The sequence below is a fragment of the Emydura macquarii genome, unplaced genomic scaffold (genome assembly GCF_026122565.2).
Source record: "Emydura macquarii macquarii isolate MOO-44397 ecotype Brisbane River unplaced genomic scaffold, CSIRO-AGI_Emac_v2 contig_374, whole genome shotgun sequence".
Lineage (NCBI taxonomy): Eukaryota > Metazoa > Chordata > Testudines > Chelidae > Emydura > Emydura macquarii.
The window spans coordinates 7,512,972-7,531,827 of record NW_027130511.1 but is presented as its reverse complement, the minus strand read 5'-3'; the positions used below and the strand labels follow the sequence as shown (position 1 = coordinate 7,531,827).

General features: G+C 44.8%; 1 protein-coding gene across 4 annotated transcripts in view; it reads right to left on the bottom strand.

Moving 5' to 3' along the window:
- Positions 1 to 10,796, bottom strand: part of NEK9 (NIMA related kinase 9) — a 43,616-nt gene extending 32,820 nt beyond the window's left edge. For 3 of the 4 annotated variants that reach the window (XM_067533060.1, XM_067533063.1, XM_067533079.1), the window contains exons 1-5: positions 10,340 to 10,796; positions 8,223 to 8,400; positions 4,485 to 4,540; positions 3,480 to 3,550; positions 2,181 to 2,286 (exon numbers count right to left, since the gene is read on the bottom strand). In XM_067533060.1, the coding sequence (XP_067389161.1) occupies positions 2,181 to 2,286; positions 3,480 to 3,550; positions 4,485 to 4,540; positions 8,223 to 8,400; positions 10,340 to 10,528 (600 nt within the window). In that variant the 5' untranslated portion in view covers positions 10,529 to 10,796. Of the gene's footprint in view, positions 1 to 2,180; positions 2,287 to 3,479; positions 3,551 to 4,484; positions 4,541 to 5,079; positions 5,189 to 8,222; positions 8,401 to 10,339 lie in introns of those variants that run through there. The other variant, XM_067533070.1, reaches the window with a different exon arrangement.
- Positions 10,797 to 18,856: the final 8,060 nt, after the last annotated feature.

The following is an 18,856-nucleotide window of genomic DNA, read 5'->3' as shown; positions in this document are numbered from 1 at the left end:
TGGCTGGTCCGTACCAGCTGACTCGGACTCACAGGGCTTGGTATGCAGGACTGTTTCGCTGCTGTGTAGAATTCCAGGCTCAGGCTGGAGACCGGGATCTAGGATGCTCCAGCCTGAGCCTGAAACTCTACACTGCAATGAAACAGCCTCGCTGCTCAAGCTGGCTGGCATGGGTCAGCTCTGGGTTTCTCTCTGCTATGTAGACATACCTGTCAGGGTCAGAGAGATGGACTCAGACCCATCCCCCCCCGCCAAAGGGGCAAAAACCTCCAATTCACAGAATCATAGAACTGTAGGATTGGAAAGGATCTCAGGAAGTCATCTTGTCCAGTCTCCTGCAATTATGGCAGGACCAAACATTATCTAGACCAGTGGTTCTCAAAGTGGGGGGCTCAAGATGTATCTGGGGGGCACGGAGCAGGGGACAGAGCTGGTCCAGCTCCACGCTCCCTGGAGACAGAAGCAGCTGCCACCGCCGCCCACCTCCTGCAGCAGCAGCAGCCGCCCCCTGCCGTTGCCGGGCATGCTCCCCGCGCTGCTGCCCCCACTTCCTGTGCTGCTGCTGCTGCTCCCCATGTTGCTGCTGCTGTGCTCCCCGCTTCCCGTGCTGCAGGCCCTGTTTTTTTTCCTGAAAGGGGACGGTTCGGGGAAGGGGGAGCGCGATTGTTAGGGCCTACAGCACGGGAAACGCCCCCCTAACAATTGCATCCCCTTCCTCCAACCTTCTCCTTCAGGAAAAAAACAGGAAGCGCCTCGTTTTTTCTGAAAGGGGGGTGCAATTCAGGGGAAGGGGGAGCACGATTGTTAGACAAAAGTCCACGGGGAGGGAGAGGGGCTCCATTTAAAAAGTTTGAGAACCACTGATCTAGACCATCCCTGACAGGTGTTTGTCTAACCTGCTCCTAAAAATCTCCAATGATGGAGATTCCACAGCCTCCCTAGGCAATTTATTCCAATGCTTAATTACTCTTGACAGTTAGGAAGTTTTTCCTAACGTCCAACCTAAACTGCCCTTGCTGCAATTTAAGCCCATTGCTTTTTGTCCTATCCTCCGAGGCTAAGGAGAACATTTTTTTCTCCCTCTTCCTTGTGACAACCTTTTATGTACTTGTTATGTTCTCCCTCAGTCTTCTCTTCTCCAGACTAAACAAACCCAATTTTTTTAATCTTCCCTCACAGGTCATGTTATCTAGATCTTTAATAATTTTTGTTGCTCTTCTCTGGACTTCCTCTAATTTGTCCAGATCTTTCCTGAAATGTGGTGCCCAGAACTTGAAACAGTATTGCAATGAAGGCCTAATCAGCGCGAGTAGAGCGGAAGAATTACTTCTCATGTCTTGCTTACAATGCTCCTGCTAATATATCCCAGAATGATGTTTGCTTTTTTTGCAACACGTTGAATCATATTTAGCTTTTAATCCGCTATGATACCCAGGGCCCTTTCTGCAGTACTCTTTCCTAGGGAGTCATTTCCCATTTTGCATGAGTGCAACTGATTGTTCCTTCCTAAGTGGAGTACTTTGCATTTGTCCTTATTGAATTTTATCCTATTTACTTCAGACCATTTCTCCAGTTTGTCCAGATTTTGAATTTTCAAAGCACTTGCAACCCTCCCAGCATGGTATCATCCGCAAACTACATAAACTACATAAATTGGGATTGTGTGTTTGCAGACTATTTGAGCCTGAACATGAAAATGTAGGGACAGGGGCTAGGCACTATCAGAAAGGCAAACCCCTCCAGAATCTGACTCACATGAGGTCAGGGAAGTAGGATCAGACCGCATAGATGGGCAGTGGCCTCCCAGGACCTGGAACACATTCAGAAAGGCAAGGCCCTCCATATCCCAGCTCCAATGAAGGGCACATACATACAGAAGGGGAGAATGTAGGACTGACCAGCACCCCTCCTTTGTTCTCCTCCAGTCCTTTTGCCACTTATCCCTATGTCTCCTTTCCAGTGTCCCTCACCTGAGCACCCCAGCCCCTCTCACCTCCCCTATTTACCCATTCACCATAATCCCCCTCCATTTAATGCAGCCTCATACCCTTATCCCCCCTCCTCCACCCATTAAAATGCATCTCCCCTGACAGCAAGCATTCACGTCTATTTTTTTTTTTATTAAAACAAAAATACTTTGATTACATTGCCCTAAAATTGCTCTGCTACCATGTACTCACAGTCTCAGCCATGGAGTACTCAGAGTTCAGCTTCTTTGCCAACCCATAGTCTCCCATCTTAATCAGATTTGCCTTGGTTAGAAAGATATTTAACGTCTTTATATCTCTGGTGAGAAAAAGAGAGAGAAGAGTCACTATGAAGCTGAGGCACCTGAGTGTTTTTCAGCTCATCAGGATTTGGAGTGAACTTGCTGCCTTTCTTTTTCTGTTGGCCCTGAATAGCCCCTCTCCCTGCACCAGACTTGATTAGCATTTCTTCTTATATGGAATGTCCAGTGTTGAAGTCACTGACAAAGCTTCTCATCCCAGAGCAGTAATCACCTTAGCTGTGTTTTATCATACATGCACAAACAAAAATAGTCTAAAACATTCATCCTTCCGAGCTCAATGTACAGAGTGTTGTTCTTTCTCCTGTGAACCACAGTGAAGGCCATTAAAGGCAGTTTTATTTTTGCATTTTCAGAAATGGGCCACTCCCAGGCATCTGAGCTTATGGAAAATTCCTAACAACATAAAATAGTGTAAAAGCAACCCAACCCTAGAACTTAGCTGTTAAGCATAACATCCCTCTGCCTCACCCTTAGGCAAAGGCCTTAGGGTAAAGCTCATCTGTTTCCAAAGCCCTGAAGGTCAGGAGACTCCGTCAAGTATGAAGGAATGTGAATGCAGAGCTTTAAGTCCCTCGTTGAAAACATAGTGCCCCAGACACAATATTTTACATTTAGAGTTTTACAGATCAACATCAGCACCTGGAATTGTGAAGAAGCCACTGCAGTCCATGAAGCACTGGTGTGATGTGGTTAGCGCACACCAGTAATGATGCAGATCCACACACTGACCTGATGCTGGGATATTATTGCAGATGGGGACAGTGTTCTCCACTAGTGATTACCTCCAACCTACCTGGCTTAGGAAATAAATTTGTTTTGTGCTTCAAGTCAGAGGCTTACTCCCTTATTGACATTTACCTTTTTACTCAATAAATAGGCTCCAATGGCTACAGCATGGGCTATATACAGTAATTCCTTTCTAGTTCATTGTGCAAAATCAGCAATGCAGTTTTAACCTAAAGTCATGAGATGAGCTAGCATTTAATGCCAAAGCACCTAGTCATGCCTTGAGCAGGGAAGTTTCCCAAAAGAACATCAAAGAGGTTTAGGCAGATTTCCCCTCTCCCCATGCCTCTTCCTCACTAAGGGTATGCTGCTCCAGATGTAGGAGCAGAGAGATTTTCAAATGGGTTCTGCCTTCAGACACATGAATCCCACTTTCACCTGAGCTGTTACATAAGACACCTACCTGTGAAGGATTCCAGCTCTATGAATACAGCTCACGGCTGATGCAATCTGAAACAGGTACCACACCACCATCTGTAGAGGCAGGAAGAAAGGTCACGAGGCCCAAAAATAACACATAGCATTGTCCTAGGAAGCTATAGCAAGAGAATCTGGTGACCTTCAGCAAGGAATATCCTAGCTGGAGGCTCCTTTAGGGAAAGATCTTTTTCATTCTCCTGGGAATATCCCAATTTGGGGATCCTTACAAGAGGGACCCTCCACAAGATAATTTACATAAGTGATCTTCAAGGTACACTATGACAGATGCTATAGAAATTGGTTATTTACCAGTAAAAATAATTAGGAGTGTCAGGTAATGATCATCTGAGGGAATTTGGGATTGGGTGGGTCTTTGCAACCCCCAATTTGGAGCATTTTACCTTCACAAGATTCACAAATCCTTCAAGCTTATTTTATGAGCTGAGCAAGTGTGAGAATCTTAATACAAGGTGGGAAAGGGAAGCAGTAACAATGTGGACCTAATGAGAAAACAACAGTACAGGAACAAAGTATGGTCTAGGAAAAAGCCCACCCACCATCAGAGAGGTTCAAGAAGTAGTCAATGAATGAGACATATTTGGAATAGATCACATGGAAAGCCAAAACAGAGAGATGAGCAGAGTGATAGCCAGAAGGGAATGCAGAAAAGGAGATCTTAGAGCAAAATCTCAGCAGAGACGGTCAGGCAGCCACAATCACTGATTCTCTCTCCAATATTCCTTGCACAGTAAAATTGCCTAGAGATATTCATAGGTTGAAAGGAAAAGGTTTCCTGATTCCTCATAACTGCTTATGTCCAAAAGGAGAGGCAGGACTACAGCCCAAAGAATACAAGGACAGACCCCTGACAAGAACAGAGATGAGCTAATGCTATGGGAATGAGCATGGTATATATACCTAGATAACTAGATAGGTTCAAGTAGAGCTGAAACCAGCCCCACAGCTTTCCTTAAAGAGCCCAAATTACCTCTTCCTCAAACAGCTTGTCTTTCTGCCGCAGGATCTTGTCGTAGAGGTTTCCTCCTGCAATTACAAGTGTGAGAGAGAAGCACAACTTGGTTAGTGATGGTAAATGTTCTGTTAATGTATCATCGGGAATCCAGTTAGGAATTTACTGGATTGTTGCAGCTTCTTCAAAAGTAGCTCTCCCTCTGTGCTCTTCACTTAGACTCTGCAGTATCTCACACAAACAAGTTCTTCTTCAGAATGCACACCCCCTTCCCTCTAATAAGGACAATGGCACATCTAAGGCTAGAAAGAGATTGTTCTCTCTCAGTACCACCTTCAATTTGTTCTAAAAGATGTATATGAAAGAACAGCCAGTGCTTCTCAGACCTTTACATACCAGTGTTTTCTATAATGGGCAGACCTTTATACTCTGTACAGGAAATAAGCCTACACTGCCCTGCAGAGCACAGCAAAAAACACAAAATAAAATAAAAATAATTACAACCATTTCAGAAGTCCCCAAGAGCAGCAGAGATTATATCCCCATCTTCCCTGCCCATGCCAGCCCCATTATCTAGGTTTGTGATCGTCAAATGCCCCGATGAAAGATATACCATGTGGCTCTGGCAATCCAACTAGAGCAGAAGCCTTCATCAGTAATCACAGTCTCTCTCTTCAGGCTGCCTAGCAATTCCAGGAGGGTGAGTTGAAGATCAAGGAAAGCTAAAAGGAATGATGAACAAATGGACTGCAGAAAGCAGTGAGCAAGACTCCCCACCAAGCCAGCACCTTACTGGCAAGTCCCAAAGTCTCCTCTGATCACATCCTGCACCATTTTAGTCCTCAACTATCATCTACTCTTGTTCCAGTGGTGATTATCGTAGATGTAAGGGATGAAGGAACCTATTAGGCCCCCTTCTCCATTCCCATGGGGACAGCACAGAACATCCTGCAATACATTCTCCAAGGCTTTGTCAAGTCTTAGGTGTCCCAAGTGGTGGTGATGATGATGGAATTCCTTTACATCCTTTTACAACCCTTGACAGAGCTCCCTGTAAGGAAGATTTTCCAATATTCAATCTACATTTCCCTTTGCTTCGTATTTTCCCATTCTTCCTAGTCATACCCAGGCAGCATGCAAACCAGTTCCTCTCCCCACTTTGCATTCACACTTCTAAAGTATTTTAAAACAATGAATTTCCCCCTTTAGTAATTTAAATGCCAGGCCATTCATATTTAGCCCTTTTCTTTCTTCATAAATCAAACTACCTTTCCCCCCATTCCTCCTGTCCCCAACCCATCGTTGTTCTCTGAACTCCTTCCAGTGTACCTGCATCTTTTTAGCACAGAGCTGCCCAGAGATGAATGCCATATCTCAGGTACATCTCCATGGTCATACGTAGGGAGAAACTTTACCTCCCTGCTTAGTTATGCAAGGTCTCTGTACGTATGCAAGCTAAAAATCACATTCGCTTTTTTCTTTGTTATTGTCATATCAAATCATTGCAAATTCATGTTTAACTTGCTGCCCACTAATACATTGAGGGGTCTCTTGTTCACTCCTGCTTCCCAGGTTTTCCCCGCTCCCATCAATTATGATTCCAGTTATTTTCCATAAATGTATTAATTGGCATTCTTCCATGATGAATCTGGGTCTAGTCCCAGCTCTGCAACTATTACTGTCTGACCTTAGGCAAGCCACAACTTCCCTGTGTGTCAGCTTCCTCATCTGTAAAATGGGGATTTTATTTAATTATGTTTGTAAATCCCTTTAGGATCCCTAGAAGAGAGGGATGATTTAAATGAAAAGTATTACTAATATAATTTGGTTTAGTTATTTTCTGTCCATATCATGGTTTTGGATTTCCATAATGTATCTAACAGTGTCTAATGAAATCTTGCTTGAAAAATGAATATAAATTATCTTGGACTGAAACCTGGCTGAAGAACTGCAAACACAGAGCAACAATAAACTTCAAAAGCATCCCATTTCAGGAAATGTCTAGAGGGGCTGTGAGTAACTGAAGTAGGCATGGTCTTAACTAACATGTTCATTAGTTATCTGGAAGGAGGCAATGCATAAACATCTAATTAGTATAAACTGTGAATTTCAGTAATATGGAACCTACTGCCTATTCCAGAAATAAAACAAAGGGGCCCAGAGAAATGAATAACATCGGGCTGTATTTCATTTTCCCACTATTGCTGTCTTCAGGGCTCATAATATTTTCCCAACACTGACTAACCCAAACACTAAACTCATTTGTTAGGCCAAAATACACCTGTGCCTTAAACCACACACCCTCCTCCTGATCACACCTTGTTAGGCCCAAAGGTCTACTGCAGGCTGAATTCTGAGCACTCAACTAATACTGTCCCTTCCTATGCCAAATGCATCATTTAATGCTGGGTTGCCCTTAAATAAAACAATTGAGAGAGTAGGTTTGTGTGCAAGTGCATATACATGGTGGGGGGATATAGCCATGAATGCTGGCCAGCCCTTCTCTCTCCCCTCAAATAAATTTATACTGCCTTCAAACCAGTGCCTCTGTCAGAGTGCCAAGAGGCCTCATACATAGTGGTGGCAGGGGGCTGTTTCCTCCTTCCTAGACTGAATCCCCATCTCACCTAAAAACAAGAACAGTGGACCTGAGGAGCAGGGAGAGCCTAGTCAGCATGAAAACCAATGATAACAGGCTCCTTGCCTGCCACCCTACCAAAGGGCTTTTGTACAGGTGCCTCCTCTTGCCAATATACCTATAAGAAGAGAATGCTGTGTGTGAGGCACCTCCAAAAAGCTGTGCATGTGTGGAATCCTCACCCTTCCTGTGATGATGGTAGCAGCATGAGGGACCTTGCTGCCACAAACAATAATCTTCTACACAAGTAGCAGGGTAGTGTTGGTGGAAGCCCCCAAACACAGTCATCTGCTGGGGTGATTGGGCTCCCCCACCACAGTGCCCCTTACTTCAGGGAGTGGAGGCAGTAGCTCCACCCAGAGCTCTCTACTCCTAACAGTAGTAGCTGCACGTTCTCTCTTCTCCCAGCTGCCTTAACAGCACTGGTAGCCTGGCCCCTCACGCCTCCCAACATTGGCATCGGCTGACCACCGTACCCCCAAAATGGGATCAATCTCTCTTCAGACTTTGGAAGTTATTACATTGGTTAAAACTTGGCTCATGTTTGAAAGGTTCTCTCCACAACCATAATGGCTAGAAACTTTTTCCAATGGAAGATGTAGATTCTACAAAAGCTGATGGCACTTGCGCAGGAAAGGTTCCTGCTTACCCTGGGGACAGATGTATTTTCAAATGAGAAAGGACTCATTTAAAAAGGTACTGTTTCTTCTGCCTATATCCCTAAAACCGAGACATACCATGTTCTGGCAGGAAGATGGAGCAGACAACTTGATAGGAGGACAGTGGGGAAAGAGCTATGATTGTATGTACATGCTCAAGTATCGGAGATATATTTAGAGCTCTGTATTAACAATATCTCCACTTCTTTCAATGCTCCATCTGCTCACAATTCTCCAGAAACTGGTCAGTCTCTGGAACTGCCTAAATTGGTCACTTGGTTTCTCTCTTTGGCTCCCTGCAACAACAGACCCACAATATTCCCTTCATTAGCTGCACAACAAGATTTGGCTCTCTGCCTCTTTTATCTAGAAGATCAAGAAATACAGTTGATGCTCGAGCAGATTCTGCTTCAGAGCTGTGTGGTACCTCCCTTTTGCGGGTGGGAATGAGGATCTCACCATTACAATATTCCAGCTCGATCAGCAGTGTGGTGTTATCCATGAAATGATTGTAGTAGGCAATGATGTTGTCATGCTGCAACAGAGCAAGGATAACTATTTCATTCAAAGCATCACGACGCTCTTTTTCTGATAGTCGGGTCAGATCCACCTCCTTCCACACCACAAGTGAGTCATCCTGAAACACAAAGACTCTTAATTAAAACATATTGCTGGGAAAGGGAAAGAACAACATGTACCCTTGAGGCAGGAAATTAAAACTCCAAGAAAGGTAAACACACTTTCTACCTCTTAGAGATCTTAGGCAAAGTTTCTCCACAGAATTAATTTAAAGTTTCTCTATTCTGAGGCTAGAAATCAATATACTTAGCTGTTTTTTCTATCTGGCTAGCACGCTCTGATTTTAAAATAAATTAGGAACTTATCAAGGAAAGCATTATAGTGGTGTTGGAAGTTTTTTTGTTGGGTTTTTTTTGGTTGGTTGGTTGGGTGTTTTGGGCTTGAACAAACAAACATGCTGTGCATTCAACACTAAAACAATTCTGCTATAATCCATTATTTTCTCAACAAGCATTACTGTAGGGAATGGTGAAGGAGTATTGGCTCTCAGGAGCTCCTACCTACTCCAGCCCCAGTTTCTCCCAACAGAAGCTGGAGGAGCTACAGAGAATTTTAACAGTCTGCCCTTATGGACCTGCCCAATTGTGGATTTATACTGCCCATTCATTGGGTCATTCTTTCAATGCATTGGTAAAACATTGTTTGTCCCCAGCCATCCATGCTATGATACCTAGTTGTCTCCTTCTTCCAACAGAAGTAATAAATCCTAAAAACAATTTGGTAACTGGAGTCAAGTGTTTCTTTCTGCCAGCAACAAAAAATAAATGGAATTTAGATGGATTTAATTGAAAGGAGAAGAGAGAGCTCTGGCTTCTGTGGCTGAATTTTCACTGTTTTCTACTGAGACTGTGAACATACTAAAAGAGTTGCAATCAGCTCTGCAAGATGGCCTCACGTTTGTCTCAACCAATGAAAGCAGCAGAAAAGTTTGAGATTCATTAGTGCCAGGGATTCTTAATATCTCCGTTTGAAAATCTGAGAGACCAAAAGGCAAACAATCATCTAAGCAGCCCTAGCTAGACTCCAGCTTAAAAAACCATCACTCTAGATTAACATCTCCAGTCATCACTTGGGTCCTAACCTCCTATTTTGGGGGAGATAACGGAACAGGTTGTTTTAGGGCAAACCACCAACACCTCAATTCTTCAGCTTTCCTGTTTCTAACAGGTAGCTTTCAGGCCTGAAAGCTATGGCACAGAAATTGTACCGATACCCATGACAGAGAATATCTTCCTTACAATGGTAGGCACCCATGCTTATCAGATCTATGATACCATTGACCAGACAATGTAGCTGATGTGCATGCAGGGCCTGCAGAGGCATACGGCACAGTTTTGCAGTGGCTTAGCCTCTCTCTCAGAGATAACCTAGGGGCTATTGCTGAGGAACTACTCTCCTTTCCCAAGGGCTCTCTCATGTACCACAGGATGCATCCTGTCACTCCACCCGTTCAATGTGTGTATGAGGCTTCTCTGCAGGAGACAGAGGCTTTGGGCTGCGATATCACACATTATGCTGACAACGCTCAGCTCTACGGTCTATTTCATCTTCACACCACCATCCTCTGCCCTCCCAGTGCCCTACCGAGCTCGGAAGGCAGCAGGAAGTGACCTGCGGGAGGCTCAATCCCGGCTAAACTACAGCGATGCTAGTTAGCAGAAGCACTTGGGAGGGCTGTGGCCAGGCTCCGGTCCGGTCCGGTCCCCTCTGTGACTATCTAGGGTGGCAAGACGGTTTGCAGCAGCGGGGCTCGATCAGCTCCGAGCCCGAGCCCACCCCCGCGCCGGAGGCAGCAGCACTAGCGTTCAGGGCCAGGGTCCCTATTCGCAGCCACAGCTGAAGCGGCCGGAACCGCTCTCACCGGCGGGGGCCTGGCCCAAGCTAGCCATGCCCGGCCCGCGTCTGTCACCCCCAGAGCGCAATGGGCCGGCCGGGGCGGCCGCTCTCGGGCCGGGGGGGAGGCCCTAGTGCCGGGGGGCCGCTGCCGCGGGCGGTACCTCGGTCCGGCGGTAGAGGGTGGCCTCCCCGAAGGCGCCGCGGCCCAGGATGCGGATGGGGACGTAGTGCAGCTCCTCCTGCTCGGCGCCCAGGCTGGGGCCCGCGCGCGGCCCGGCCCGGCCCGAGGACTCGCTGCCGAAGTCGGAGCTGAGTGAGTCGCAGTGCCGCTCGTACTCGCCCAGCGACATGGCCCGGGCGCCTCGGCCGGCCCGCCGCGGGGCCGTGCAGCCGCAGGAGAGGGGCGGCCCCGCTCTCGGGCAGGGAGGGGGAAGAGGAGGGCCCCTCCCTCACCGGCCTCCCCCAGGCCCCGCAGCCCCGACAGGCTCCATGTTGGCTCCCGAGTCCCGGACTCCCGCACCACCCGGAACCGCTTCCGGCCGCGCCCGCGCCGCGGTGACCTGCGCGCTCCCGGCAGCTGGCCGGCGGGCACCCGCACGAGGGGAACGCGCCGGGGGCGGGGAGCAGGAGGAGCCCCTGATGCTGCTGCTGCTGCTGCTGCTGCTGCGGTCGGGTGGGGTCGGGACTCGGCAGCGGGACGGAGCATGCGGGGGGCGGGGCAGGGCTCTGTGACTAGGCAGCGAAGGGGGGCTGAGAGCTCCGTGGGTAGGTTTTTTTTCAGGGGGGGGGCTCTGTGGTACACGCCTACCGCGGGCGGGGGGAGGGGGTGCTGGAGTCCGGCTCCATTAGCCGCGCTGGCTGTGCTGTGACTGTCTCTTCCCCCGTCACTGCTTGTTCTGGGCCCCGGGGCTCCTCACTGGCACGTCCCATTGAGGGGGCCGCTTCTTCCGAGGGAGCCCGGCCAGGCACCAGTGGTGCTGTGGGGAGGCCTGGCCGGGCACGTGCTTAGCCGCCGGCCATTCATGTTTAAACGAGCCGCCCTCAGGCGGAATGAATGGCAATAGTAGCCCCCTAATGCCAGTGCCAAGAACGCCTCGCCCCGCGCGCTTGCTCGATGGGGGGGCCGGGGCCGGCTCGGCTCGGCGGAGGGAGGTGTAGGACTGTAGGGAAGCTCAGATCTCAGATGAGAAGCAGCCTTTAAAGGTAACTTGGACCAACGCTATTCTGGGCTTTGCAAATAGCGACCAGCAGAGGGAGCCTGGGCAGCAGCATGAGCCCAGTTCACTGTGCTTCTGCCGGCCCGCTCCAGTCAGAAATTGATGTCTGTGCTCTGGACTAGCCAGAGCTAAGGAGTCAGTCGGTGCCTTTCCTGGTTAGTGCAAATTAAAACTGGCTGCACTACTCAAGCATAGAATGGAAGGAGGGAGGATCAAGGAATGGTCTGAGTCGGAGAGGAGGGGGCATAACGTTATTTATGATTAGGTGATTTGTGATAGGTGTAATGTCATTTAAATTAAACAGATCACCCATTTAATAGTAAATGTGTTGCATCATTTTGTGTTACCCGAACTAATAGCCATGTCAAATCTTTCTCTACCCAACACAAAATAAACTTACTGTGAGCAGCCCCATAAATAATATTTAGACCCAGAATACCCCCTCATAAGGAAGTACTAATGATTTTAACCCAAGGTAGCTTATGTGTCCATAAAAATGTAAACAACCTATTTATTTATTATCTTGATACTTTGTTCCAAGAGAGCAGTAATTAAAGATCAGAAAATATGGATTAATGCCAGGAATATATTCATTTTTAGGATATTTGACCTTAACCACACAAAAGACTTTGGGAGTTCAAATGTAAATATCCCCAAAATAAATGAGGCAATGAAAGTCCTTTTAGCATTGTCTGTCACCCACTCTAAAAATAGAAAGGCTCTTTATTGCTCATTAGGATGTGACATGATTATGGTGCTGGCTACTACAGTTAGGGTTAAAGAGGGACTCAGCCTTTCCATTATTGACACTTTTTTTTAAGAGCAATAACTTGCCCATCAAAATTCATTTGCTGTGTGAGATAACTATTACCACATGAAATTTTTCTCTTCTGTTGGTCCTCTCCTTCAAAGCTAGGATCTTCTGGAAGGAAAAAATGGTAGTGCCACATTCTCAACTTCATAAATATAGGGTTTTACAGGAGTGTGTAAAAGCTCAGATATACTCTGTTGAGTTGGTCATTATCCTGCACTCCTTGACTCTGCATCATGAAGAAGGTATCTGGCAAAATGTAGACATTATAAGTGAGATTAATGGGTCTGGAGTGAGGAGCACGATACTGGAAGACAACTGGGAAATCAGTGGACCCCTTTTAAAAAAAAAATAGAGTAATTCTGTCCATTATTGTCCTGTAAATGTAATGCCTGTCCATAAAATGATGAACAAATAGAGAAGAAAATCACAAAACATGTCGGGCCTGGTTCTACCACCCTTACATTGAGCATTGCCTTACTCCACAAGTAGTTCTACTGAAATCCATGGGACTACTTGCATAGTAAGATACTACTCAATACAAGGAAGGATGGCAGAATCTGGCCTCTGGAGAATAATGGAACTATGCTTAAGAAGCAGTGGCGGTGAATACAGAATAAATCTTGTCAGACAGACCTGTTTGCTTTAAAAAAATAGCAAATAAGAGAAATTACTTACATTAGAACATGTTTGGATTTTGGTAAATCATTCCATGCTATGTCTCAAAATCTTAAGTGAAAGATTAATTCAAATTGATTTGGATCAAAGACTCATGTGGATTGATCAGTTGATAGAACAGTCTTACTTAATGTCTTCATTAATGATCTTCATGAGGGACAAGACACCACGTTAATGAAGTTCATAAACGTTACTAAATTGAAATGAAAAATGTCTAGAGATATTAGAAATATAGAACCAGAATGAGATTCAACTTGGGAAAATGTAGCTAATAATGATTCATCCGGAGGAAAACTATCCTAAAACCAGATACTCAATAGGAAGAAGAAATCTGGGAAGCAGGAATTGCTGAAAGAGACCAAAGAGATGAGAGTTTGCAGAAAAGCAGACAGGAATTGCAATGTGATATGGCTGAAGTTAGTTCCTCTCTATAAAGCAACATGGAACTTCTGGATGCTGTTTATACAAAATCACACTGGGTAGTTTGTACATGACTCCACAGATCAAGGGCAAAGATACCGCAAGGTGATGAAATATGGAAGGAAAATAAGACAGAGGAAATCACCAAGGTGAGATTAAATTTTGTGAGAACTGTTCAGTAACAGCTCTTCCTGTGTAACAATTCCCAGGAGGAAGTTATTCAACATCTAAATCACTAATATCAGAAAATGAAATAATACAGATCAAATGAGGCTTCACGGGGCCTCAAAAAAACAGCAGCTCTTACCGGCATCAGCTGTGTGTGTGACCCTAGCAGCCATGAGCATTGGGAATGCTACCCAGCTACCATTAGTCCCATGACAGAGACTGTTTGGGCAACACTGAAAATATAGGAGGCGAGCCAATGAACAGCTTAAAATGAAAGATGACGGTTGACCACTTGCAACATAGATGAATATAACCATTTTATTGTTGCAATAAAACCTCAGGATCAGCTGTTTCAAAGGTCATGGGAAGGGCCAACAGAGAGCATGAAACAAAGCACCAGTCATTGGTCATTTGAGAGCCACACAGCTAATCTGTTATAAACTGAATTAGAAACATTCTGCCCAATGTAATCATTCACTCGAATGCAAATTCTCACCAACCTGTAAAACACTTAAGTGTTTCAAATGACAAAACCGGTAACAGTCATCTATCCACTTCAGCTGACAAAAGGAGATGCACCAAGAGATAAGCAAATAGCTGTGCAACTTTTGTGAAAGCCTTAGGCCTGGTTTACACTTAAAAATTAGATCAACCAAGCTATGTCACTGAGGACTGTGAGAAATGTTGTACCCTGTCTGCTGTAGTTAAGCCAACCTATTTCCTCTGTAGGTGTGGCTAGATCAATGGGAGAATTCTTCTGTCAACCTAGCTACTGCCTCTTAGAAAGACAGATTCATTACATTGACAGAAAAACGCTGTCTGTCAATGCAGGAAGTGTCTATACTACAGCAGCAGCACCATAGCAGTTCTGCTTTAGCAGCTGTATTGTAGACATACCTTCTGTGTGGCTCGAAAGCTTGGACCTCTCACCAATAGAAATTGGTTCAATAAAAGATATTACCTCACCCACCTTGTCTCTCTAATGCTCTGAGAGTCAGATACCCCCCGCTACAATGCAAGCCTCAAAGGCTATGTCTTCACTACTAAAAGGTGTGTTTTTATATCGAGAATAGCTGTCATGATGTAAAATCCTAGCAAAGGCAAGTGGAGTTATACCTTGATATAGCTAGTGTAGGTTAACTCTAGACACCCCCCTCCTCCCTTACCTGGTCTTGACCTCCACTACTACATCAAGGCAAAAATCACAACAATATTCAGGTTACTCCCAGTGCTTTCTCTTCACTAGGATTTTACATTGGGATGGCTACACCAATGGATGAGCATCATGGTGCCTAGCTTCTAGATGCCTAGAAAATCTCAGGCATGCTACTGTGATCTACAAAGCCTGAGTAAGGTACCTAGGCTTCTATACAATGAATGGGGAGAGGTAGGTGCCTTAGAATGTGATCCACAAAGCCATCCCGATAGGCAGGGAGCAACCTAAGCTAGCCAAAAGGAGACACTGACAAGAGGAGAGTATGCTAAGCCCTGACCCCTCTCAGAGACAGGTCTTAATTACTAGATGCAGGGAAGTGCCTGTTTCTGTGATCCATGAACCAGGGGAAGATAGCTGTTTCACTGCCTAAATTGTGTTCCAGGGCCCAAGCCATAGATGAACTCAGAGGACATTTACTGGATTGGGCTCTTCATGGAAGTTCACATGCAACAAGGGGAGAGCAAAACCCCTCCCTTACAACATTTAGCGCAATGGAAAGGGTACTCACCCTGAATATGGAAGGCCCTCATTCAACTCTCTCCACTCTCCTCCTGAGCAGGAGAAAGGATTTGAACAGGGATCTGCCCCATCAGGTGAGTTCCCTAACCACTAGTCTATGGAGTCAGTATAACTCTTCTTTGGACCAATTAATGTGTTATACTGGCTGGAATGGCTCACAACCATGAGTGCCAACTTCAGGGCACACTGTCAAAAGGCAGGCAGAAACCCCAAACTGTTTGTATGTTCTATAATTAAGTTTCACCAACCCAGTAAAAATGTGAATTCCTTAAGCTCTACAACAGTCTTATCATAGAGTCACAGACAGTCTCTTTGGGCATTCCAGTTTATCTTGCCATCCGGGTAGGATGGACTATGTGATAGATCATTACTTTACACCAAAAATCACAACAATATTCAGGTTACTCTGAGTCCCAAAGGATCAGTCACTTACCCCAGGTCAGTTATACTCAGATCTCAAACCAAAGACAATATCTGTAGCCAATCTTGTAATAAACTAACAAAGATTTATTAACTAAGAAAAGAGTTATTTACAAAGTTAAAATGGGAAATATACATACACAAATGCTTTATTGTCTTAGATTTAAAAAGATAATATAAGTTTCTATAACAACTAACTTTATATATCCTTTAGTGCTGACCCAGGCCAAGCAGCATGGGGATTTCTTGCTTATATTTAGAAATCTTTGCTCCTCAGGGTCCAGGCAGCATAAAAGATCCAGATTCTCCTTATTGGGGATTTTTATCCCTCCTCACCCTTGAATCTAAGCTGCTGGTACAAGTACTCCTGCACATAACCTCTTCGTGGGTAGGTAGGGGGAGCAATTGACAAAGTCTTTGTTCCACAATGGCCCATTTGGATTTAATAGTCCTTCCTGATGGGCAGAAGATGATACCTCTTGGAGTAACCTGAGGGCTTGTCTACACTTACAGCACCTCTGTAATGCTTAATGAAGATGTTACCTACTCCGACAAGAAAGCTCCCCTTGGCATAGATACTTCACCTTTCTGAGGCATGCCACCAGCAGTGCAGGATCCATTTTGTGGGTTTGATTGAGCAGCAGTGAAGACTCACTCAATCAAAGCCAGAAGTCGACTCTGTAAATCCACCCCGACAAGTAGCGTAGCGCTGCGTTGACGGGAGGGCATTTCCTGTCAGTGCAGTGCAGTGGAGACACCACAGTAAGTAGATGTTAGGAAGTCGAAGGGAGATACGCAAGTTACTGTATGTAGCTTGCAAATCTCCCATAGACTGCTGCCGACATCCGCAGCCAGTGTAGACCAGACGTTAGAGGCAGTAGCTACATCGAGAGGAGAAGCTGTCCCATCGACATAATGCTGTTTACACCGGGAATTAGGTTGGTATAACTGGGTCACTCACAGGTGTGTATTTTCCACACCCCTGAGCCACATAGTTATACCAACATCAGTTTGTAGTGTAGACCAGAGCTAATATTTCACACCTGGTAATGCTTCTCCTCTGACTGTTGGAATTTACAGTTTTAACAAACATTTTCATAGTTAAGAGCAACCATTGATAACATGGGATACAGACATTATAAGTAGGATTAATACATGCAGCATCCTACAAGTGTTCCATAAAGTCTAAACATATTGTTTTAACTCTAATATCTATTTTGATAATGCTAACACACCGATAAGCAAAACTGGTTTCCAGATATGCATTTGTAAGGGTTCAGTGAGGCCAAGGGACCTTGGCCTGAGCTGGCTCCTGATCTGTCGGTATCACGTAATTGTAATTATTCAATTATTTAATTAAAGTGGAACAACTTAAATAGTAGAGATTGAGGGAGCCCCACAACAGAATATGCCATAGCATAGAGCTCTGGACACACACCAGCTGGCCAGTACTTAAAGTGCACTTAGAGCTCAAAATGCTTCACAGCAGGGCTAGGGTCCAGGCTCCAGAAACACTTCTGAAAGTTTGGCGGGGAGGGGGGCTTGTGTTGAGAGTTTCACAGTGTACTTTTTCAACAGAAAACACCCTTCCCTTCTACTGTGACTCCCATCTTCCACCCCAGCACTGGGAATACTGGAGATGTTGAGGGATAAATCTCCCAACATGCAGGACATGTAAATACCTCACTGTGCGTGTGCCCAGCAGAGTTTGCATGGATATGTATCCATATATTTGTGCAAACTGCAATATATGTACACATCAGGGGAACTCTGGGGGAATTTGAGGTGAAATCCTGGCCCCATGACATCTTCTGTTTATTTCAGTAGGGCCAGGATTTCACTTTTAGTCTCTTTATAGTGAAGGTTCTATTCTAAATCTCATTTTCACATATTCCCCCAGAACTCTGGAAACATTCTTGGCCTTGATATTTTTGCCACTACTCACAGACTGTAGTTTTCCCTTTTTCCTTTTAATGTATTTTATTATTTGTTTTAAGTTATAGGACTTTAAAAAAATTAGCCTTTAAAAATCTGGGTAAATGATTAATGTTTTACGTCTAATAAACTGCCTTGTCAGTAGCAAAAGCTGACAAAAATGACATTTTCACATATTAACATTTCTCTACATTTCTATCTCTATAAAAACACAAATAGGCTACTTTTAATGAGGAAAATATTGAAAATAAGTTTATTAGCATCCTTAATCAGTACTGTATATTTTTTAAAAGACAGACATGAACAAGTGATACTAAAGGATCACTAACAGGGCTTCAATGATTGTTGATATCTAGCTACATACACACTCCAAATTGTAAACTTAAGTAATTTATGCAACCTGTGTTCCAATTATTGGCAACTTTTCCCCTCACCATGTGGTTTGTTCCACCCCTCTCCCACTGCTTCATGTTCCAATTTAGACTGGAAATGATTCAGAGCAAGGACTTACATGTTTGTGCAATTACAAGCAGAATGGCACTTCAATCCTGATTGAAGCCTCTGGGCATTACGGTCATATAAACAAACTAATTTCTCCTCACAAAGGACAACATGTAAAATTTTCAAGATTGACACTCCATTGTTTAAAAATGTAGCTGTGAGAGGGGTTTGATGGGAAACACTCTGTTAACATGCACCTAAGGCTCCTAAGTTTTAAGTATGAGTCATTCATGTTTGTGGCATCTTGTGATATAGGATCATTGCTATAGTGAGACAACTTGTGATCTAGGGTCACTTACTGATTAATTGCTTATGTCAAGTATTTACGTTCTAGGCCTTAGTTAGTTTAGCTAAACTGTTGTCTTACAGGCCTCAGGCCTGTAGCTCTGTGTTACAACATTCATTAATACTTATAGTTCACCTCTATGTCCTAAATATATATGGTATCTTTTATCCTTGGCTATACAGGGAAAGCTATTAATCAAATGGACTCTGGCAAACACATAGAAAACTGGATGCACTGAATGAGCCCCCTGCTCCTCTCCTTTCCTCAGACCCATAACTCTGGCGCCCTTAGCCTGTGTCCCCTCCTAGCATGCTCAATCTATGCAGAGCGGTTTTGCTCGATGTCTGTCTCTACTCTTATGCAATAAAAATACTTGGGTATGAAGACTCGCACATAGAATATGTTGTGCAAAAGACTGCAGGGTGCTTGATTTTCCTCCCTGTAAGTTGCCACAAACTTCCTCAGCCAAAATCAAATTTGAAATGTTGATTCCTCACCATCTACCAG